Source organism: Myxocyprinus asiaticus, chromosome 32, assembly GCF_019703515.2.
Source record: "Myxocyprinus asiaticus isolate MX2 ecotype Aquarium Trade chromosome 32, UBuf_Myxa_2, whole genome shotgun sequence".
Lineage (NCBI taxonomy): Eukaryota > Metazoa > Chordata > Actinopteri > Cypriniformes > Catostomidae > Myxocyprinus > Myxocyprinus asiaticus.
This window is the reverse complement of record NC_059375.1, coordinates 21,293,363-21,318,741: the sequence shown is the minus strand read 5'-3', so window position 1 is coordinate 21,318,741 and position 25,379 is coordinate 21,293,363. Positions and strand designations below refer to the sequence as shown.

The 25,379-nt window shown below is 38.8% G+C and overlaps 1 protein-coding gene across 1 annotated transcript in view; it reads left to right on the top strand.

The window, feature by feature from the left end:
• Window positions 1-224: 224 nt before the first annotated feature.
• LOC127423454 (SH3 domain-binding protein 1-like) overlaps window positions 225-25,379 on the top strand; it is a 31,439-nt gene continuing 6,284 nt past the window's right edge. Inside the window, exons 1-15 of the mRNA XM_051667765.1 lie at window positions 225-443; window positions 1,877-1,919; window positions 8,780-8,884; window positions 19,179-19,255; window positions 19,685-19,796; window positions 19,875-19,951; window positions 20,285-20,372; window positions 20,790-20,858; window positions 20,949-21,039; window positions 21,987-22,123; window positions 22,334-22,445; window positions 22,884-22,965; window positions 23,086-23,166; window positions 24,382-24,495; window positions 24,618-24,715. Of these exons, the coding sequence (XP_051523725.1) occupies window positions 397-443; window positions 1,877-1,919; window positions 8,780-8,884; window positions 19,179-19,255; window positions 19,685-19,796; window positions 19,875-19,951; window positions 20,285-20,372; window positions 20,790-20,858; window positions 20,949-21,039; window positions 21,987-22,123; window positions 22,334-22,445; window positions 22,884-22,965; window positions 23,086-23,166; window positions 24,382-24,495; window positions 24,618-24,715 (1,333 nt within the window). The 5' untranslated portion in view covers window positions 225-396. The remainder of the gene's footprint in view (window positions 444-1,876; window positions 1,920-8,779; window positions 8,885-19,178; window positions 19,256-19,684; window positions 19,797-19,874; window positions 19,952-20,284; window positions 20,373-20,789; window positions 20,859-20,948; window positions 21,040-21,986; window positions 22,124-22,333; window positions 22,446-22,883; window positions 22,966-23,085; window positions 23,167-24,381; window positions 24,496-24,617; window positions 24,716-25,379) is intronic.

Genomic DNA, 25,379 nt, shown 5'->3' with positions numbered 1-25,379 from the left:
CTTCAAACTGTCTGTTCAGATTCAGCTACTGATAGACAGACAAATATTGATAGCTGATAACAAATGAACTAGACTGCAAATGAAGGCTCTGTGTTGCACGCATTACAAGCAAATCTACTTCAGTTTTCCTGTGGCCAGAGAGGACTGCATGACTTTCACAGCGTGATATGAAAATGTCTTTCCTCATGCATTTGGTAACTTCCTCTTTCTCTGAGACGATGAGGTGTGTGCACAAATGTGAAGCAGTCAAGTTGAGAGTGTTGTTGACTAAGTTCTTAATGACTGTTTGTCTGTTTATTGAATTCAGAAAGCAATATTTCCATCAAATGAAGCTACAATACGATTGACCTGTGTTTACATATATTGGGACTTAAAGTCGACAGATTCTTCATCACCATGCTAAATCCATTTCATATCTTAAAGCAGTTTGGAAATGGGGGGAAGTAAGTACTGCCATGTGTTGATTTCATACTGTTTGTGGTATTATATGTATGACCGTGTTATTGTTGTATACAGTAAATTCAATTAGTGGAATATTTGAACATGTTTGGTCTTTCTGGACAATGCAGCAAAACCTGTATTGATTCCTATATTCTATTGCTCACCTGTTATTATGTATTGTTGCCTGTGACTCATAGCATAATTGTTGTAAGTCTGAAATGAAGAAGAGGGCTTGTTTCATAGTCTGTTTGGTTAAAAGCATGTTCTGATGACATTAGAATGAATTGGTGTGTCAAATTAAGTTCATCTAACAGAAAAGGCTGAGCACTTCTCTCCTACTTGAGAGTGACAGTTACATTTCTCTCTGCCTTTCCATTGTTTTAACCCAAAGAAATTACTAGGGTTGGTGTTTGGTTGCTAAAAGAAAATGCCATACAAACAATGTGTTCCAATATTAGGCTTAAAGTATGTTCTTTGAGAAGATATTTCATTTCAGAAGATTAAAGGTGTCACTTCTTAGTTGCTGATGATATAGGGGACATCTGCAGGTTGCACAGCACAAGATACTAGTTTTGCAACCTGCCCTGATATGACGTTACCTGTATATTCATAGACTTCTTAGTTCCAGACCCAAAGCAAAGGCAATACCACGTTGCTGAGTCTATTTATGTGACCTTTAATGTTAAAAAAGTAATATATGACATATGCTTGTTCAAGTTCTAAATTCATATTAGAATAAAACTTGTGGTAAAATACCCAGCAGAATTTAATTGTGTCAGCCAAATATATTGAAAGGCCACCATCCAAATAGACCTATTAATATATTGACTGTGGATTTTATATGAATAAAATAATTGTATTCTCTTTCAGACTAACATTTGACTATCAAGACTCTAAAACAGACACAGCTGAAACAAAGATTTTATGCAATTGTACATAGAAGTCAAATTATATTATCCGTCTCTGTGATAATTTTACAGACTAGAGTTAAAATGATTATTTGGATTGTATATCTTCTTATAATTGAATAAACCAGAAATAAAACAATTGATTGCTATGTTAAAGTGGTTAAAAGAGCGATAGTAAAATGTAAAATGGTTTTGTGCTTCCGCTTACAGTCCACTTCCCCTCTACTCACTTTGGTCTGTTTTCTACAGCGGCTTTTTGCTCTCTAATTTTAGTTTTGGCTGCTTTGGTCACAGTAAAAGAGCAAGCTGTCCCAAATTAGTAAAACTAATGCTGTGTAAAATTCTTGGCTTTTTTGTGAATTAAATGTTTAATATTCATAACAATTATTTGTATTCTTACAATCTGATTATATAGGAAGTTGCTATTCATTTTTGCAGTTTTTTTGTTTTGTTTTTTTTAGCACCAGATTTAAGTTACTGTCTACAATGTGTCAGTAATCTGTAAGTGTTGTGTTTCTGGACTGTAGGTCTCAAGATGCAACTGACCTTCTCTCAGAGGATCTGGTTTTGGTTAGTCATTTTCAGCACTACACCATTACACCTTAGAGCTGAAGTGTGTAATTTCTGTGCCACCAAACGAAATTGCAAAGACAAACATTGTTTTCAAAACAGCTTTCTGAAAACATTTGATCAGACAAACAGATATTCCCACACCCAACTCACCATTGGTCTTGAGAAGGGTCGCTCAAAACAAACAGAGGAGTTTTCATAGCACCACAGAGACACAGTGTTTGCAGTTTTCAATGCAATTTAACTAACAAAACTAATGACTTACTTATAGTTGTCTCTGCATATTGGGATTGGAGAAAGTATTTGAACACTGAAAAAGATAAATACTTCAGATTTAAAGCTGAAGTGTGTAATTTCTGCTTTAGTGGCATCACTAAAAAGAACTGCAAAAATAAAGATTTTTTTTTCAAATAGGTTTTCTGAACACTCCCCTGACTGCCGGTGGTCATCAAACAGATACACCAAAAACAATTTGGAAACAATTTCTACGCAGAAATTGCTAGTAAATTTAGCATACCGTATTTTCAAGTAAAGGCTACACAAAATGTTTGGTGGCTTTAATTACACTGAAAACCATAATAAGTTCACTGCACTCATTTGATTGAGTAAACCTGTTCCCTTAATTACATTGAGCAATGAGGTCTCCCGAAACTTGAGTATTTCAGTTCAATTAACTTGGTGTTCAACTAGAGTAAAAGTTAACTATTTAAGTTGAGTTAACTAGATGCAAGTAGCCTTAACTCAGATTTGCTATTTAAATATTGTTGTTTCTACAGTTGTTTTTTGGTTATTAATTTTTTTTATTGATTTCATCCACAAAACAGATAAACACAACATTAAATACGGAATCAGTTATATAAATTAAACCCCTCCCCACTGAATTAGCAGGGAGTAATACACTGATGCCTCATGACCTTTTCCAAAAGAAGTAATCACCACTTCTAGAGTATCTGCCCCTTTAGGGGGGTGTATGCTACTCCCAAAAATTGTATAGAGCAGGTGGCATAGCTGTAAATACCTAAAGAACTGAGATCTGGGAATCCTGAAATGTTGGACCAAATTTTCAAACGATCTTAACGCTCCACTCTCATATAGGTCACTGAGCATATTAACCTCCCTCACAATCCACTCTGACCAGCAGAAAGGGGACTTATTAATACATAATTTTGGGTTTAGCCATATGCTCAAGGCAACATTTAAATAAATGTCCGAATTAAACACTCTGGACACTTTTGTCCATACCGCATTCAAATGTGAGATAACGGGGTGCGACTTAACTTCTCCGGTTAGTTTAATGGAAAGGCTTTGCAATGGCAAAATAGGGGCAAGAACTTCCTGTTAAATACCAAACCAGGAAGGGGTTCTCTCAGGTGGAAGTGACCAATGAGCCAAATGTCTGAGACCGAATGCATAATAATAAAACAAAATCTTGGGTAGGCCTAGCCCAACCAACTTTGTCAACCGGCCTATGTAACTTATTGAAATGTAATCTGGGATGCTTACCATTCCAAATGAAGGACTTCGCTATGCTATCAAATTGTTTGAAATAAGAGAGGGAGACATCTACATGGAGAGACTGTAGCAGGTAGATGAAATTTGGAATACAATTAATTTGAATAACATTAACCTTACCAGACATAGATAAATGTAATGAAGCCCACCTGCCCACATCGCTCAAAAACCTTTTTATTAAAGGGTCAAAATGAACTTAAAAATAAATCACACAAATTTGCTGGGAATAAAATGGCCAAATATTTAATGCCCTGTTTGTGCCACTGGAAATCGCCCAGCTGAAAAGCCATTATTGGGCAGTATGCTGTCAGAGCCAATGCTTTGGATTTAGACCAATTAACTCTGTATCCTGAGAACTTAGAAAAGGAATGAATAATTCTGTGGAGGCAAGGCATAGATCTAGTGGGGTCGGAGACAAATAATAAAATATCATCTGCGTAAAGCAAAAGCTTATGTGCCATACCTCCCGCAATCACCCCTGGAAAATCATCCTCCTTTCTTATCGTGGCTGCTAATGGTTCCAGGGCAAGACAGAACAATAATAGGGAAAGAGGGCAATCCTGCCGGGTGCCCCTGTCCAGAGTAAAATAATCTGAAATCTGAGATGTCATAACTTTACTTAATCGGTTAGCCAATATTTTTGACAACATTTTTACGTCTAGCTGGATCAGGGAAATTGGACGGTAACTCTTACACTCGCTTGGATCTTTGTCCTTTTTAAGAATCAGACTGATCCGGGATTGTGTCATGGTTGGCAGACGCTTTCCATTCTTTAATGATTCCATATAAACTTCTAACAAAAGTGGACCCAGTTCTGTAGCATAAGATCTAAAAAACTCTGCGGCAAAGCTGTCTGGTCCCGGAGCCTTGCCTGTAGACAAGGCCTTAATTACCTCATCAAGCTCCTCCAAGGTTATCTCAGAATCAAGATAATTTTTTTGCTCATTCATCAGTTTAGGGAGTTCTAATGGTTCCACAAAGTTTCTTACATCTTCATCGGTGGACTAAGATGTGGAATTATAGAGATCAAGATAGAATTCTTTAAAAACATTATTAATATCAACGGTTGAGGTAAATATTTCACCACCAGCAGATTTCACTGAGGGAATGGTAGAAAAATACTCTCTCTGCTTTATATATCTAACCAAAATTTTCCCTGCTTTGTCCCCCGACTCAATGAATGATTGTCTTGCCCTGAATATTCAAAACTCCACCTTCCGCGACAAAATATTATTATATCTGTATTTCAGTTGGGTCAATTCTCTGAGGCCATCAGACGACATTTGGCGCTTCAGCTCTGCCTCTGCATTTTTAATATTCCCTTCCAACTCCACGAGTTCTCTTGCTTTGGATTTTTTGATGAATGAGGCATACTGTATGATCCGACCCCTAAGAACCGCCTTAAGTGCCTCCCAAGCCACACCCACAGAGGATACTGGCGACCAGTTCGTCTCCATGTAGACATTAATTTCAGCCTTTAACATTTGTTGGAAATTAGGATTTTGCAAAAGGGATACATTAAAGTGCCAACTATATGATTTCTTTTTCTCCGTATGTGGCAACACCTCTAAACTTACCAGGGCATGATCTGAGACTAAGATGTTTCCAATTGAGCAATCAACAACAGATGAAATGAGGGACTTAGATATCAAGAAAAAATCTATTCTAGAATAAATCTTATGGACTAATGAAAAAAATGTATAATCCCTCCCAGATGGGTTTAAAAGTCTCCAAATATCTGTGAGACCAAGATTTTTACACATCCTGTGAAGCGTCAATGTTGCTCTGGGGGGCTTGCACACTTTTGCTTCACTATGATCAAGGACTGAGCCATCAATAGATTAAAGTCTCCTCCCAATATTATATCATGGGTGCCAGCGGCTTGCAACATCCCTTCAAGATCAATAAAAAAGCCATGATCATCAGCATTAGGTGCATAAATATTAGCCAAAATCAACCTTTGCCCCTGAATTTCTGCTAAAACAATAATGACTCTTCCTAATTGGGCAGTGGTGGCTCAGTGGTTAAGGCTCTGGGTTACTGATCAGAAGGTCAGGGGTTCAAGCCCCAGCACCACTAAGATGCCACTGTTGGGCCCTTGAGCAAGGCCCTTGACCCTATCTGCTTCAGGGGTGCTGTATCATGGCTGACCCTGCACTCTGACCCCAGCTTAGCTGGGATATGTGAAAAAAAGAGTTTCACTGTATATGTGGAAATGTGTGATAAATAAATATAATTAATTATTATAATTTATCTTTAATCTGTTTGAGACATTTGAACTGTAGATTCAACTTATCAATGTAATGACTCCCCTGCTCTTACTTGAGCCAGACTATAAACAAAATGCCCACCCCATATCTTCCCAAATTTTTCAGCTTCCTGCGGGGAAAGATGCGTTTATTGAAGAAACACTATATCACATTTCTTACGCTCAATAAAAGAAATAACCTTCCTTATTTTTATGGGGTACCCCAACCCATTCACATTCCATGTAGAGAGAGATAATCCACTCATATTAACATTTGACATTTTGACATATTAAAAAAAATAGATTGTGTGTCAAAAATAAAATTATAAAGATCACATTCCAACATTAGTGCAACAGTCAGACTCTGAACTTCCCCAGAAACAAACAAACAAAGAAAAAAGAAAAACGTGCGCATTAACCCCTTGCACGACAGCGCCAACCGGCGTCCATCCCTCTAAACTCAAAAAGTCCATGTACGCCTACGAGAGTCCCCGTGACAACTTTCTCAAGTCCGGTGCTTCTATACAAATTCTGCGAGACAGAATTACATAACAGAAAATAATATATAAAACAAACTCCAGCCAATAGGCAGAATAAGCACAAAGAACATGAAGATTCATTCACAGAACTGTATCGAAGGTGTTTTCCTCCACAAAACAAATTCCAACCACTAGCGGAACCAGCACAAAAAGAAACAATACAGGCACCCAGTTTCCTCGGACGGTCAAGTGTATTTTCAGCGAGACAAGCTACTTGGGGCAACATGAGAAACACACTATGACTTCCTCAGTCCATCGATTTTATGAAAAACATAGCTTGTTGTTGGCATGTAAATATTTTGCGGCCATCCTTAGTATCTATACTCAATTTGGCTGGAAACATCAGTGCAAAAGCGATCCTCTGTCAATGCAAGAGTTTCTTGCATTCCTTGAATCGATCATGTTTCTCTCTTGTCGAATTCGCATAGTCTGGGAAAAAGAAAATGCTGTGATTTTTCCAAGAAAGCTTTCCTTTGCTCCTCTCCTCACGTAACACAAGATCTTAATTGGATGATCTCAGGAATTTGTTCAGAATTGATCAGGGCCTGTCTCCCTTAGCAGATCTCCAAGCTGGGACTCTGTGAGCTCGCTCGATTTCCAGGTTGTGGCCTGTTATGTCGAGCAGATTCGGGAAGAGCTCGTCCAGGAATTTCACCATATCTCTGCCTTCCTCATGCTCAGGAATTCCAACAATTTGGACGTTGTCCTCTAGTTTTTCCAAAACGCGTTGCAAGTCTATCTTGGTCGCTAGCGGGTTTGCAGCTAATTCCCTCTCCAATGGCTCCAGATAATCGATCCATCTCTCGACGTCCCTGATTCTTGTAATCAACTCAGAGAATTTCGTTTCCATCGCCGTAATCGATCGACGTATTACAGCAAGATCCTCTAAGTCAGCAACAACTTTCGTCAGCATCACAGACATGCTCGCCAGTTGCCACTGGATTTCTCCTGCCGCACCTTCCAAACCGAGTCCCTGATCTGCGGCCCTGTCTGATGTATCAGCTTGAGCATGTAAGTGTCTTTTAATGTCTCCAGAGCCCGAGAATTTTGAATTCTTTGCCATGTTAACTTCAAAGAACAGATATGTAGCAGGGTGTATCGAATCTCACTGGTTTATGACACAAAAATAACCAAAAATTAGCAAAGTGCGCAGAGCTCGCCGTTTACACGTCTGCTCCTCGCATGGCGTCACGTGGAACTCCGTTTCTACTGTTGTTAATAATTTTAATTGAACTGATTCAATTTTAGATCAAACAATAGCACAGCTCAAATAAAAATTATAACTGATTCTAGTTCAGTCATTAAATAAACATATTTCTCCACAGAAATGCACAGACAGCTGTACTTCAGTTGCACATGCACAAGGAGAACTGCAATAGTGTTAACAGGGTCCAACTTGACCAAATGGGACACAGACCACCCTAATGGGGACATTACATGAAACAACTTTTTGCCAAAAATACAATAACATAAATAATCCAATAAAAGAGCTAAATATCTATGCATTCTTAATAACAACTATTTAAGCCCCTGCATGTAAAAACTTAAATCTATGGATTTTCTAAGACAAATAATTTCAGTGAACTTAAATATTTGAGTTATGACATTTCAAGTAATACTTAATTAAGACAACTTGATATTTCCAGTAATGACAACTTTAGGCTTTACAGTGTAGAACTTCTCAAGTAGAGTTTACTTTGCAATGCTCTTTTTCATTTTAGTCACTTTTTGTTTGTACATTTAACTCAAGCAATGTAGCACTGAATTAAGCTATGCTCTTAAAATTGTACTGGCACTTCAGTGCTTTTTTATCTTTTTTATGTATTTAATCACGTCCCACGTGACACATGGAAGCCTTCCACAGGGAAGCTTAATGCATTCTATGCAGTCCGTTAGACAACATCACCTTGTTCTAATGGCGATAGAAACAAGATCCAGAGCTGCACACGCAGACCTCAACACCTGGTGCATGAAACACGATGACGGTTATAATCAACAGATAATTTGATTTGTATTATGAACAGGTAATTTTGAGGAGAATTTAACTTCAGACTTCACAAAACAAGTTACCAAACGTAACAACAAAATCAACAATATAATTGGTGTAAATCAATTTGCAAACAGTAAAACCATGCAAGATCATAAAAATGTGTTTATGTTATGCCCTAAGCATTTACATGACCACACAATGTCGACTTATGAAATATAATCGGTGTAAGGTCAGGATGGGTCAGGCAGTCAGGATGCTCAAATAATGAGAGCAATGTTATGATGTGTCACAATGTTTACACTTTTTGGAAAATCAACCTACAAATGGCTTACCTATACCACTCTACAAGGCCAAAATGCAGTAACTATTGCGTTTTGCCTTTTCAGGGTATTATAGTTGTCTCTGCATATTAAGCTAGGAGAAAATATTTAAACATCACAAAAGTGACAGACTTCAGCTTTTACTGCTAATGACTGCATAATCCACTGCTTTTTAGATACAATATGTGTGCTTACAGTACAAATACAGTGTAGATGAACTTGGATAAATGTCTCATCTTTTTTGCTTTAAGGTGGAACAGCGTGTGGAGCCAGCCAGGAGAGCTGCCCAGATCATCCATAAGAAGTTGGTTGGCTGCCTGCAGAGTCAGCAGGGACTGGACTCAGAGAGACGGATGGTAAAATAACCTCCTATTTATTCATGTGGATTGTAAGTGTGTTGACGCAGATTCTGAAGCAGAGTACCAGGCCCTGTTTATGAGAAATGAGTAGTGTTCAAGAAGACAAATTAAATGGTTATATGATGAAATGCTGTGGCTATGAAGATCTTCTACATCACAACAGATGGAAGTAGGATTTTTTCCAACATTATCTTGGCCTACCATAATTCCAAATTGCTCCTGTGATGATGGAGAGTTCAGAATAGGTGAAATTGTCTTCTGAAGTTTTTGCTTGGTCTGTGTGTGGAATCTGTATATGCGTTCTACAACAGGAGTGACTTCTCAGCTTTTCAGGAGTGCAAACTACAGACCTTCATTTTCTTCTTATTCTTCAGAGGAAATGTAAATTATCACTGTTTTCAAACAGATTCCAGAAAACTCTACTATCTTTCATTGGTTGTACAAACAGATAGTCCCGCCCTAAACTTACACCATTGGTTTAGCTAATGTTGCTGTTTAGGACTAGATGGGTCACTCAAACAAACAGATCCACAGTGTTACACTATTAGGTTAAATCAACCTACAAAAGGCTTACTTATATTTGATTCATAAATTAAAGCTGAAGTATGTAACTTTTTCAGTGTTAAAATACTTTCTTCTATCCCTGCTTTATATGCAGAGACAACTATAAGTAAGCCATTCATAGATTTATTTTCTCGAAAACTGTGTTTGTTTTGAGCGACACGCTAGACCCGCCCCAACCACACTACTCAACCAATGGCGTGAGTTGAGGGCGGGACTATCTGACTATTTGTACATCAGCAGAGGAGGGGCATATAAGAAAAAAAATTGTTTTGAAAACATTTGTTTATTTTTGCAATTTCATTTGGTGGCGCTAGTGTCGCAGGAATTACATCAGCTTTGAGCTGAAATAAAATTAATATCTCAGCAAATTATATTCATCAGCATTTCAAAAGAATTTAAGTTGAAAAAATCTACTCCATTTCTCTGTTTTTTTGATAATTTTTCCTCTCATTCGTCCTCTGTTCCCCATTGTCTGTGGAGCCAGAATGATCTCAAAAAGAATATACAGCTCTGGAAAAAAATTAAGAGACTATTCCAAATGTTTCTTAAATCAGCATCTCTACATCTATGGCAGCCATTCCATTCCAGCGTCTCTACATCTATGGCAGCCATTCCATTCCAGCGTCTGTTGAATTCCTGCTTGAATGTTTGTGCCAAGAGTGGCATAAAATCACCCAACAGCAATGTGAAAGATGGGTGGAAAGCGTGCAAAGACACATGAAAGTTGTGATTGAAAATCAAGGTTATTCCTGAACTCTTCCTACAAGACATTAGTATTGTGTTGTTTAAAAATTAATATGAAATTGTTTTCTTTGCAATATTCAAGGTCTGAAAACACAGCATGTTTTTTGTTATTTTGACCAGTTGTCTTTTTCTGCAAATAAATGCTCTAAATGACAATATTTTTATTTGGAATTTGGGAGAAATGTTGTCAGTAGTTTATAAAATAAAACAAAAATGATAATTTTACTCAAACACGTACCTATAAATAGTAAATCTAGAGAAACTGAACATTTGGAGTGGTCTCTTAATTTTTTCCAGAGCTGTATTTACAAAATACAATTCATAAATTCACAGCACAATACACATTCACAAAATCCGATTCATAAATTCAAAATACAATTCATACATACTGTATACAAGTGAGGGCACAAATATTTCCCCAATTTTCCTCACAAATACTTAAATCAATTCAAAACGTTTTTACAAATATGTATTTATCAAGTTTTTTAATTAATTAGCATCAAAACATTTGTGAATGTTTTTACATTTATTTATGGATCGTTGAATCTGCATTTGAAAATCGTCACATGCGTGTGGATCGCTTTGGATTTATGTGTGGCTTTTTTTAGACTTTCCTGCCAGGATTCAATTCACATATTTGCAGGGTTTTTTTTTTTTTTAGGAAGTCCTCTTTAGTAATCACATTGAGCTTTGAATCTACCAATCACAACACGCCTTGCTGAACTCTGGTGGATATTGTCAGAGATTCTTTTATAATTTAGATAACAACCTTTGCGGTTCTATCACAGGCGAGAGCGTAATGGCTAGTAACGGTCAACTAGTGTGTTACGACAGTGAGTTAATGTTTGATGATACCATACAAATGAATGGGGAGAGCCGTAAAGTGACACCTACCTGTTGCAAAATTTTCCATGATTTCCCTTATGAAACATAAATTTATCATAGTAAACTCCAATAAAATCTAAACAAATGGATTGTTTAGTGTAAAACATGTTGAAGATTAGCAGAAAGGTGGTCAATTAATTAAGTGATGAGCTGTTAACTCACAAAAGAGCATCTCCTCCATAGACATCCATTCAAAAAGAAAGGCCTGTTGTCTCCTTGCCAGTGCACCACTATAGAATGTCTATGGGAGCACCGCATTATGCTATTTTAGGCTAAGCTTGTAGGCTCCCTTATTAGAAGGGTTCTGATATAATTTCCCCATTACCATAGTTACTCATTCATTCCTATGAGAACAACAGGGAGAAATATCCGATAGATTTGGCTATTTTAACAATGATAAACGTGATGAAAAGCAGTTGTGTCGTTTTTTGCACTTCAGACAAAGCCAAAAAACCTGGTTGAAGAGGCAGTAGCAGCCCACCTGTGCCCCTCTTCGACTCTGGCGTGGAAATCCAGGCCCGCTCACCCGTCCAGGCCCTGTAGGATGACATCCAATCTACTGGACAAGGCCTACAGGTCAGCAGGTCAGGCTGGCTCGGCTTTGCACACCATAGCAGTGCTGCAAGCCTACCAGGCTGACCTGCTGAGAGAAATGGAGACGAGTGGACCGGATCCCCAGTCCTTCACAGAGCTGCGCAGTGCCACTGACATGGCTCTCCAGTCTACCAAGATCACCGCCCAAGCCTCTGGCAGATCCATGGGTAGCCTGGTGGCCGCTGAGCGCCACCTCTGGCTTAATTTGTTAGAGATGCTTGACAGAGACAAAGCCGTGCTGTTAGACGCCCCGGTGTCTCAACAGGGCCTGTTTGGTGATGCCATTAGCGCTTTCACCGAAAGGTTTCAGGTGGCGCAGAAGCAGTCGCAGGCCTATAAGCACCTCCTATAAAACCACTGAGGCGGGGGGTGGGGGGGGGGGGGGGTGGGATTTGCCCCCACAAATTCAGCACGGCCACTGCACAGCAAATGTGGAAAACGGAGACAGAGCCCCTGGTGAGGTCCTAACGCTCCTGGCACAAGAGCAAGATCGCGGTACCGAGGCGCCCTCGTACCAGCGGGAGGCCACCTGCCAAACCAGAGCAGCATTCCTGATGTTACTGGCATGAAACTGGGACCAGAGCCCTTGGACGTGTTCAATCTGGCTGCCAAGAGGACCCAGATCATCCAGCCGAGTCCCCACAGAGCTTCACTCGATCCCAGGACTGACAAAAAATTGTGTTCATGTTTCCAAATTTGTTGGCTTCGTGCCAAGAGTTTGTCACAAACCAATAAAGAGTACAATCTCCGATGCAATTACTCAGGGCACAGACATATTCACAATAATGAGCTCCTTTCCAATTCATGCATCAGCACAATACACGCATCGCGACCGCTCCCCGAGGGCGAGCGGCGCGCAGCTAGACACCGAGAGGCTCTGGTGTCATCTGGCTCATTATGCGGATGCATGGCGCCATCTTCTAGGCATTTCCATTTGGATGCTGAAGACGATAGAACAAGGGTATGTGTTACAGTTTGCGAGGTGGCCACCTCGCTTCAACTGTGTTATTTCCTCCACTGTAATGTGCGGGACACTCCTGTTCTCCACTCAGAGATATTAAATCTCCTCGCAAAAGACGTGATAGAGATAGTTTCACTGGACAATGCCCACAGCGGATTCTACAGCTGCTATTTTCTAGTCGCCAAAAAGGACAGCTGTTAACGCCCAGCTATCAGATTTAATTCCTGGGCAAGAATCTAAACTCAGTATCTATGATGGTGTGCCTGACAGAAGAAGGCATTCATTCCATTCACCGGTGTTTGAACATTTTCAAGCTGGGAAACTGGGACTAATGCAGATGAGACCACTTCAGTGCTGGCTCAGATTGAAGGTACCCCATCATTCATGGCGACACGGCCACTTACATCTTTTGATGACGCACCGCTGTCTAGCCACGCTTACCATTTGGAAAATGCCCACATTCTATCAAACGAGCATGTCACTTGGTCAAGTGTCCAGACGCAAAGTGGTCACGACAGATGTGTAGAACACGGGCTGGGGAACCCTGTGTGATGGGGGCCCAGCTTTTGGCACCTGGACAGGTGAATCAAGTGACCTGGCACTTAAATTGTCTGGAACTGCACATTGCATTTCTAGCATTAATGACTTTCCGACCAGCTGTCCAGGGGTTTAATGTTTTGATCAGAACCGACAATACGATGGTCGTGGCTTACATAAATCACCAAGGGGGAGTTCGATCAGGACCATTGATGAACCTGGTGTGCCAGCTTCTCTTCTGGTGTGAGAAACATCTCCTGTCGACACGTGCGACACACGTTCCAGGTCAGCTGAATTGCAGCGCAGATTTGCTTTCGTGACAGGGTGTTATAAAAGGAGAATGGAGACTTCGTCCTGATGATATGGGATAGATTCGGAGAAGCCGAAATAGATCTATTTGCATCACCGGAGACAACACACCGTCGCCTGTGGTACGCCCTGACTTATTCCCCGGGGGGCTTGGATGCGCTCACCCACAGTTGGCCAGCAGGACGCAAGTATGCATTCCCTCCCATCCACTTACTTCACCAAATATTGTGCAAAATTCGAGAGGACGTGGAAGCGGTACTTTTGGTTGCACCGGAATGGCCGAACCGCCCATTTTTCCCAGAATTAATAGAGCTCTTGAATGCCCCCCTGTGGAGTATTCCACTGAGCAGAGACCTGCTCACACAGGCGGGGGTCATGATATGGCATTCGCATCCAGAACTGTGGAAACTTGATGTGTGGCCACTGAACGGTGCTCAATTGTTGCGCACGGGTTCTCGCAACCGGTGATTGACACCATATTACAAGCCAGAGCCCCTTCAACAAGATGTTTATACACGTTAATTTCGCTGATTGGTTTTCCTCTTGTCACGAGGACCATGTACAGTGCAACGTACAGCCTATATTTCATTTTCTACAAGAACGTTTAGATGCGGGTCTCAACCCATCTACGCTCAAGTGTATGTCGCTGCTATAGCAACCGGACATATCCCACTGGGTGGTCTATCAAAAGTCAGACATCCTTTGATTGTGAAATTGTTACGTGGGGCGAGGCAGTTGAGACCGTTACGCCCCATCATCGTGCCGGTTTGGGACTTGGCGCTTGTGTTAAAAGCACTACGTGTACTCAATAAAGACTGCACGGCTTCTCGTTTTGGCTTCAGTAAAACGTGTCAGGGACCTTCAGGCGCTGTCGGTCAAGGACACCTGCTTAGAGTTTGGATCAGGCTTATCAAAAGCCATTCTTAAACCCAGGAAAGGCTACATGCAGAAAGTTTTGACCACTCCCTTCAGGGCACAGGTTATTACCCTTCAGGCTTTCTCTCCCCCTCTGTTCGCTTTGGACGAAGCGGAGAGGCTACACACACTTTGTTCTGTAAGAGCACTGCGTGCATATACAGTATCGATCGCACGAGGCAAATGCGGCTTTCGGATCAGCTCTTTTTCTACGTCACAGGTCACTTCAAAGGGTTGGCTGTCTCCAGATAAAGGCTTTCACATTGGATAGTGGATGCCATTGCGCTCGCATATGACTCGCAAGGCAAACAGTGCCCTATTGGAGTAAAAGCTCACTCCATTAGAGGCATGGCATCTTCATGGGCATTATTTAATGGTGTTTCCCTTGAAGACATCTGCCTAGCTGCAGGTTGGGCTTCCCCTAGCACTTTTGCCAGATTTTACAAACTGGATGTCTCCTCTCTCTCTTCCCAGGTGCTTAATGTGAAGAAGAGTTAAACTTTGTATCCTGCTGCTTACTACCAGTTTATTCATATATGGTCATCCCATAAACTGCAGTTAGCAGTCACTTTATGTAAGTTTTCACTACCCATTTGGTTAGTCCCTTATTTATAATTATTCACACATGATAGTGATTTAATTCATCTTGCACTGACTGCGCTACCCAAACTGCCTAGCGTCATCGCCATGTATCATTGCGATGTGAAGAGGAGACTCTGTTGATGCTTATCATAATGCCTGTGAACCAGTAGCACGGCGAGATGGTATACATTCCCCATAGCGTCAGCTATGACACAGCATTCTGACTGAATTGATAGGGAATGATAAGTTTACAACTGTAACCATGATTCCCTGAAATGAGAAAATTAATGCTGCGTAAACTGGCTATGCTACTAAATCTTCACCACAAGGGTTGAGTATTGCTTGCACCCTTCAGTTGAATATTTTGAAGAGATAGCACTGTGCACCACTGTTATATACGTCCGCTACATGCGCAAGGGAGGCGGAGCACAAAGCAATATAAAATTGGCAAGATTTTAAAGAGATTAAGAGATTGGCTACGCTTGCGGGAATAACCCCATAGCGTCTGCTATGACGCAGCATTCATTCCCTTATTTCAGGGAACCATGGTTACAATCGTAACCTTATCGTTTAGTGTGTTTGAGAAACTTCAGACCGGATTCAATCTATCATCATATCATCACAACAGCAGTTCCAGCAGAGTGTAACGTATGCTGGAACTGCTGACAATGACGAAGACATGAAGATGAAGAACCCAAGTGCAGTTTATTTACAGATGTGGAATCCCAAAACCTTGACTACAAACATGACTTGACTACAAACATACCCATTCACATTCATCCCTTGACCAATACACAATGGAAACACGAGGGCTTAAATACAAGACATGGGAGAACATAAACCAATGAACAAACAGAACTCAAACAAGCTAATTAAACAATAAACCAATGAAAACATGACACATGAACATGGAGGGAAAACAGAAATCACATGACAAGGGAAACAGGAACACATGACATGAAACAGGAACTAGAATTTCAAAATAAAAGACATGAATCAACAAAATACACCTGACACAGAGACATAATGATGAGTTAACACCTGAGAACAAGACATAACTTGACAGGATCGGAGTGGACTGCAGCTTATATTGGTTTTCATACTTTAATCAATCAAACCTTGTGCTTAACGTTCAGTTTGGCGAAGTGTTTAATTAATGAGGTAAAGTTGCTGTAAATGTTTAGGTCCACAGTACTGGTTATGAATGTACAGGTGCATCCAATAAATTAGAATGTCATGGAAAAGTTCATTTATTTCAGTAATTCAGCTCAAATTGTGAAACTTGTGTAATAAATAAATTCAGTGCACACAGACTGAAGTAGTTTAAGTCTTTGGTTCTTTTAATTGTGATGATTTTGGCTCACATTTAACAAAAACCCACCAATTCACTATCTCAAAAAATTAGAATATGGTGACATGCCAATCAGCTAATCAACTCAAAACACCTGCAAAGGTTTTCTGAGCCTTCAAAATGGTCTCTCAGTTTGGTTCACTAGGCTACACAATCATGGGGAAGACTGCTGATCTGACAGTTGTCCAGAAGACAATCATTGACACCCTTCACAAGGAGGGTAAGCCACAAACATTCATTGCCAAAGAAGCTGGCTGTTCACAGAGTGTTGTATCCAAGCATGTTAACAGAAAGTTGAGTGGAAGGAAAAAGTGTGGAAGAAAAAGATGCACAACCAACCGAGAGAACCGCAGCCTTACGATTGTCAAGCAAAATCGATTCAAGAATTTGGGTGAACTTCACAAGGAATGGACTGAGGCTGGGGTCAAGGCATCAAGAGCCACCACACACAGACGTGTCAAGGAATTTGGCTACAGTTGTCGTATTCCTCTTGTTAAGCCACTCCTGAACCACAGACAATGTCAGAGGCGTCTTACCTGGGCTAAGGAGAAGAAGAACTGGACTGTTGCCCAGTGATCCAAAGTCCTCTTTTCAGATGAGAGCAAGTTTTGTATTTCATTTGGAAACCAAGGTCCTAGAGTCTGGAGGAAGGGTGGAGAAGCTCATAGCCCAAGTTGCTTGAAGTCCAGTGTTAAGTTTCCACAGTCTGTGATGATTTGGGGTGCAGTGTCATCTGCTGGTGTTGGTCCATTGTGTTTTTTGAAAACCAAAGTCACTGCACCCGTTTACCAATAAATTTTGGAGCACTTCATGCTTCCTTCTGTTGACCAGCTTTTTAAAGATGCTGATTTCATTTTCCAGCAGGATTTGGCACCTGCCCACACTGCCAAAAGCACCAAAAGTTGGTTAAATGACCATGGTGTTGGTGTGCTTGACTGGCCAGCAAACTCACCAGACCTGAACCCCATAGAGAATCTATGGGGTATTGTCAAGAGGAAAATGAGAAACAAGAGACCAAAAAATGCAGATGAGCTGAAGGCCACTGTCAAAGAAACCTGGGCTTCCATACCACCTCAGCAGTGCCACAAACTGATCACCTCCATGCCACGCCGAATTGAGGCAGTAATTAAAGCAAAAGGAGCCCCTACCAAGTATTGAGTACATATACAGTAAATGAACATACTTTCCAGAAGGCCAACGATTCACTAAAAAAATGTTTTTATTGGTCTTATGATGTATTCTAATTTTTTGAGATAGTGAATTGGTGGGTTTTTGTTAAATGTGAACCAAAATCATCACAATTAAAAGAACCAAAGACTTAAACTACTTCAGTCTGTGTGCATTGAATTTATTTAATACACAAGTTTCACAATTTGAGTTGAATTACTGAAATAAATGAACTTTTCCACAACATTCTAATTTATTGAGATGCATCTGTATACTCATCACCATTAGCACTATCTTTACTGCCAAACAAGGTACTTATTAAGAAGAAACAATAATGAAAACTACTTATGATTGTAGGATAAATTATTACATTATGTATTACTGCATATTTGTTGTTGAATAAAATTTATTTCATCCCCATCATTAGTGCGTCACCCTTTTACTTTTTTATAGTTTTATTGTATGTGTAGCCTACTATTTTAACCTTACCAAAGTTTAAGCCTTCTTGCATTGCCCGCTGAGGCTGTACATTTTAAAATTAAAATAATTAAAGGTCTTTCATTGTAATCGCATTAGCCATATCACAGGTTTCACCTCTTAAATATTTTTAAAAATATAATTAATGATACTTTAATGATCATATTAAAAGATATAAATAAACATGTTTATGATGTAAACAAAGCAGTTAAATGTTGTAGATCCCAATTAAATAACAAAACATTAACGTGAAAATCGTAAATGTAAACTTCTGTACTGAGACTACTGAACTGTATGTCTCAACAGCTTGAAGCCACAGTGCTCTTCTTTAGGCTCCTATTTTGTAGTTTGAAAGGCAATAAAAAATCATTTCCGGTTTATTCTGGATTTGTCTGAAGTGCAAAAAAAAAAAAAAAAAAAAAAAAAAGACAACAGCTTTTCGTCATGTTTTTCGTTGTTAAAATAGCCAATTCTATTGGATATTTCTCCCCATTGTTCTCATAAGAATAATGAATAACTAATGAGAAACAATATCCACCAGAGTTCAGCAAAGCGTGTTGTGATTGGGGGATTAAAAGCTCAATGTAATTAACTAAAGAGGACTTCCTAAAAAAATAAAAAATAAATAAATAAAAAAAGACGCAAATTTGTCAATGGAAACCTGGCAGGAAAGTCTCAAAAATGCCACACACAAATCTAAAGCAATCCACACACATGTGACGATTTGCAAATGCATTAATGCAGATTGAATGATCCATGAATAAATGTAACAACATTCACAAATGTTTTGAGGCAAATTAATTCAAGAACTTGATAAATACATATTTGTAAAAACGTTTTGAATTTAAGTGAGAAGTATTTGTGTGGACAATTGGGGAAATATTTGTGCCCTCACTTGTATTATGTATTGTATTTTGAATTTATGAATCGGATTTTGTGAATGTGAATTGTGCTGTGCATTTATGAATTGTATTTTGTAAATATATGATTTTTGAGATCATTCTGGCTCCATACATGACTTGTTACTTTGAAAAGGGAAAAATTAAATGACAAATTTGGTTTATTGTTCCTTAGATATGATACTTATGTAAACTAACATAAACAAACAACAGAAAAGTGGAAGTATCTGAAAACATGCATTGGCACATAGGACTTCCTGATTTTCATCACTCATTTTTCTCATTCATACTTTTCCTCATTTACAGAAAAAGTTACCCCTCATGATGCTGTCTGTCAGTATGGCTGAGAGTTTTAAAGATTTTGATGGTGAATCTTCTATTAGGTAAGTATTTTAATTAACACAAACTGTGGATGATTATGATAATGATTGTGAAAGAAAATGTAATGCCAGCAGAGTTAATGCTGAATTATGTAATTTCTGTGTCATTAGTGCTACCAAAATGAATGGCAAAAACAAACGTTGTTTTTAAAACAGCTTCCTTTGGTCAAACAAAGTGATAGGTCTAAGCGGGTTTTTCAAAACAAGCAGAGCACATTTTATTACGCCACACAGCATTTACAGTTTTCGAGAAAATTAACCTATGAATGGCTTACTTATAGTTGTCTCTGCATATTTAGCTGGGATAGGAGAAAGTATTGTAAGGCTTTCAAGTCTAAATGCCACTATATAGCACAGCTGCCTTGGAAATACACTCTTGTGAATAATAATAAAAAAAAGTTTCTAAGCACACCAGGTCTTGCCTTCCTGCAGAAAAGTTCTGGAAATGTGCTGCTTCATGCAAAATTTTCTGGCGCAGACTTTGGCTGACTTTGAGATGAAGTTGGAGAAAGAAGTTCTAGTGCCTCTTAATAAGCTCAGTGAGGTAGCTCCTTTCTAACTCCCAAACCTAACATATTAACTGAAACATTATTCCTGATCTTTATCGATGTAATCCATGCAGGAAGACCTCCCAGAGATCTTGAAAAACAAGAAACAGTTTGCTAAACTTACAACAGACTGGAATAATGCTCGTACAAGGTGAATATTTGATCAGTTTTGCACCACAGCCAGTCAATGACTATATAGTTCATTTTTGTCAACATTCCAAACACTTTCCAAATTCCCAAAACTAATTTATTCTTGTGGGTTTCCTTACCAAATGTCAGGATGTTATGGCACAAAAACCAGTGAGGTTTGATGTTACTGACGTGTTCCCATATTTGATTTTCATTTTTGGGTGAACTCTTTCTAACATACATCACATTATGCATCTTTCGTTCAGAGGGAATCATATAATTGTGCTACAGTGTTATGTAAAGTGTTTACAATATGTGCATATTGTATTTCTCCTTTGTGCACTTTTATTTTTAGATCTCAAACCAGCACAGGTCCACAGGCCAAGCAGGACGGCCTAAGAGAAGATTTAGAGGAGGCTTGGAGGAGACTTGAGTCCATCAAGGTTAAACAAGCCTGAACACTGTACCTTTTAATGCTAGGTCCAGCTAGTTGATCTTTCCAGCTAGAAATATTAGACTCAAAATTAAGTTTTACATTTTGTTAGCCTGTTGGTGCTGTGGCATAGTGGTTAGTGCACATGCTCTGACACATTGAGCCATTGAGTTTCAATCTGGCAATCTGCTTGTTCAATTAACCCCCCCCCACCCCATCATTTCCTATCACCTCTTTACTGTCCTTCCTGTGAATAAAAGGGCCACGCATTTTAAAGCAAGTAATGTGTAGTGAAAAAAAGATGTTAGTTAAACAAACTTTTAAGTAAGAGTTTGCTAATCCAACATAAAATTTGTGATTCCATCAGAATGTTGTTTTTATGGGATGTATAGGATATAAATCAAATAATACATTTTCTTTCCTGCAGGATCAGTACTCTGCAGACCTCTATCATTTTGCCACTAAAGAGGATGAGTATGCCAGCTACTTCATTCGTGTGAGTACCAACTGTATGTCTTCATTATATAGGAGACACTGTGCACAATGCACAGATATAAATAGACCTCTAACTGAGACTTTCTGACAGTTACTAGATTTCCAAGCTGAATATCACAAGGCCTCATATGAATTCCTGGAGAAAAATATAACCGAGCTCAAAGAGAGCCACAGCAACACAGGTGAGCAGAGGGTGTTAAGCAGTGATTTAAACACCTAAATAAGCGTCATTTATGGCAGGGACAAGTGGGATTTCCCCCCACCACTTTTGGCCTTGGTTGATTTTGTCTCCTCCACATGAAATAGCGAACGGCAGGGGTGTATCTAATAGAGTACAGAGGAACCATTCTTGAGCAGATGTTTCCAGTTTGTTTGTGTGTGTTATAATATGTGGGGATCCAGCACTGGAAACTGTGTTATACTTGACATTCATTTAATGCTGATCCCTAAATTTATCCACTTACCTACAAAATCCCAGGACCCAAAGTGGCAGAAGTAGGAATTAAAGGGATAGTTCATCCAAAAAGAATATTCTCTTATCGTTTACTCACCCTCATGCCATCCTAGATGTGTATTTCTTTTTTTCTTCTGCTGAACACAAACAACAATTTTTAGAAGAATATCTCAGCTCTGTAGGCCCATACAATGCAAGTGAATGGTGGCCAGAACTTTGAAGGTCCAAAAAGCAGATAAAGGCAGCATAAAAGTAATCCATACTACTCCAATGGTTAAATCCATGTCTTCTGAAGCGATATGACAGATATTTTTCTTAATTTGTGTTCAGCAGAAGAAAGAAAGTCATACACATCTGGGATGGCATGAGGGTGAGTTAATGATGAGATAATTGTAATTTTGGGGTGAACTATCCCTTTAATGCCATCGTTCACATTTCAGTTTTGACTTGAAAACGACTCTGCAAATATTCTGCTACAGTCTTGATTTGCGGATCAATACATCACATATTTTCTGTCAAAACAGTAAAAGAACATGTTAAATTATTTGTGCATAACCTAATTAATATTCATGAGCTAAACCTTCGCCATTTTGTGACATCATCAACCTCCCCCACTGTCCCCACTACTTCTTAACTAAGTGACACCCATGAGAGTATTTGTCTCATGAATTATAGAACTCCAAGTGACTACATCACAAAATAAGGTATTTGGAGAGCCTCTGCTGTCTCACCTTCAGAGATGTGGGCGAAAGATTGCTGTACCCATTGAGGAGTGTGTAAGCATGCTGCTTCGTACAGGACTCAGAGAAGAGGTGAGCTTTTGCCTTGCCCACACACACACATATTTTAAATGCAATTGACCACAAATGCACCTCTGCACCTTCACACTCACAAAAATAACTGCACACCCACATAACTGCACGCTCGATATCACAACCCTTTTTCTTTTTTCTTACAGTAATGTACTTTGTTTTGCCTTTCGACTCTCATCTTCACTATCTGTCTTAACAACTATCTTCTAGGGGTTGTTCAGATTAGCAGCAGCTGCATCTGTTGTGAAAAAACTGAAGAGCTGTCTGGATTCGGGGGCAGTCAACCAAAATGAGTTCAGCTCTGAACCGCATGCTGTGGCAGGTAAAAGGACACAAATGTGGCAGTAATTTTTTAATTAGATTAATTTAAAGGTTCACTCAGTAAATTGTTTGCTATATATATAAAAAAATACACATACAAAATTATTGTTATTGGACACTTTTGCTCATGGAGTAAATTAATGTGTGAATAATGTCAAATGGTGCATTTCTGCAATGGCAAATTAAAACTTTTGAACATAAAAACAATACTGAGTGCACCTTTAAAAGGTGCATTTGCTGAGTTTTTGTATTAGTTAATGTTTTATTTGTGAAATAATGGGAAGATTTGCTGAGGTGTGAAAAGTGCTTTGTAGGTGACAAACTTCTGCGTATTCAAAAACCCTTATATGCTTCTAGGTTTTAAGGTTGCAAAAAGGTTATCTGAAATACAAAGATTATAAACATTTTATTTATTTCAAATAGTGTGCTCTATTTGCAGGAGCGCTTAAGTGTTACTTGAGAGAGTTGCCTGAACCTCTCATGACATTTGAACTATATAATGACTGGTTAAAAGCTGCAGGGTAAGTTTGAAGGTTGTGTCTTTTTCATTTCCTTATTGATGGTGTTTTAAAGAGGGAAAAACACCTCAGATGCTAAGCTTGAAGATATTTTGATGGTCTTGTCATCTCTTATGTTGTTAGAGAAAAAGAGACAGATGAAAAACTGAAACAGCTGCGGATGGCGTTGCAAAAACTTCCCAGAGATAACTACAATAACCTTAGGTACATTACATTTTCAACTCTCTCTCTCTCTGTCTCTCTGTCTCTCTCTCTCAAGCTTTTAAAGCATTTCACTAAAAATAAAAAAGGAAAAAAAGTTTTTCTGTGGAACACAAAAGGAGAATTTTTAAAGAATTTTCATGCAGTTCTTTTCCATATAATTACAGTTCATAGTGACCACGTCTCTCAAGCTCCAAAAAAAAAAAAAAAAAGAAGAAAAAAGAAAGAAAAAACATAACTAAACTCAATTACATTTGTCCAAAGGACTTGTGCGCTATATTTCACATATTTTAGGTGCAATTCCCTGATAATCTTACCCTCCACTGCAGCTCTCAAACATTCTCTATTCCACATATTCAAACTGGCGTACCCATGTGCTATTACGACACACACAGGGACAAATGGTGTTTGGCGTAAGTGGCATCAAAACTGGTACGGCACATCTTATTTAAATCTGAATGTGGACGCAAATGTGATTTCAGAGGTTATCAATGAATAACAACTTACATTTTGGTCTGTTCCTCACACAAAGCTTTTGTATGGCTTTAAGAGACTTGGAATATAGCACCAGTGTTGGGTGTGATCCATTTACAAGTAATTATTTACTGTAATCTAATTACTTTTTAATAAAAAATGTAGTGCGATGCATTACATTTTTCATTCTTGCAATCAGATTACATTTACTGACTTCCAATTAATTTAATTACTTTTAAGTACATTATAGGGTTATACTTATTTTTTATATATTATTTATGTAGAATACACAAATTATGGCCCGTAACGAGTCATTGTGAAGGAGAAATATAAGGTGCTGAGTGTATGACTTCAAGAAATATAGACATTATTTTGAATTTGTTGAGTGGAAAAGTGTTTTAGAAAGTAAATTAAAAGTAAATTAATGTGATTACTTTTTCAATGAAGTAATTAGTAAAGTAACCTGTTTACAATTCTAGAGAAACAATTAGTAATTTGTAGTGGATTACTATTTTTAAGGAACTTACCCAACACTGTATAGCACACAAGTCATATAGACTACCTTTATGGTGCTTTTATGGTGTTTTTTTGTCCTTTTTGGAACTTGACAGACATGGCCACTATGAACTGGCATTATTCTAGTGTTCCACTATATGAGTGATTGTATATAATGACAGAATAATTAAATTTTTTTTGTTAATTTTCACTCTTTGTCGATCCATCCCTTTTATATCTTTCTGTCAGGTACCTTGTGCAATTTATGTCACACTTGTCAGAGCAGCAAGCAGTGAATAAGATGACACCCAGTAACATTGCCATAGTACTTGGGCCTAATCTACTGTGGCCTCGCTGTGAGGGGTCAGTCTATCACACACATACAAGTTTACTCAACCACATACTGTAAGATCATCTGGACTTTTCAACTATGCAATTAGAACTTTGTATATCCTATTACTATCCTCTGTCTTTTTCCATTTTAGAGAGACTTCCTTGCTGGACATGGCATCTGCTTCTTCAGTACAAGTTGTGACTATCATAGAGCCACTTATACAGTATTCCAAAAGCCTCTTCCCTGAAGGTGCAGCAATGTTACTGTTTTATGCTGATAAACCGCTGTTTTTAATGACATGAGAAAAGTAATACATTTCCTGAAAGAGACAGTTCACACGAAAATGAAAACTGTATGTTGTTTAAAATCAGTATGGCTTTTTTCTTACATGGAACTTAAAAACTAGAAAGTTGGCATAAAGTCCAAGCTGCTCTTTTCCAAACAATGACAGTTACATAAAGAACAAAAAAGCTAAACAAAAGTAGACCATACATCTTGTGCACTAAATTATATATATATATATATATATATATATATATATATATATATATATATATATATATTATTATTATTATTATTTTTTTTTTTTTCCTTTTCTCCCAATTTGGAATGCCCAATTCCCGATATGTAGTAGGTCCTCATGGTGGCGCGATTACTCACCTCAATCCGGGTGGTGGAGAACAAGTCTCAGTTGCCTCCATTTCTGAGACCATCAATCCATGCATCTTATCACGTGGCTCGCTGTGCATGACACCGCAGAGACTCACAGCATGTGGAGATTCATGCTACTCTCCGCGATCCACGCACAACTTACCGCACGCCCCATTGAGAGCGAGAACCCCTCATCACGACCACGAGGAGGTTACCCCATGTGACTCTACCCTCCCTAGAAACCGGGCAAAATTGGTTGCTT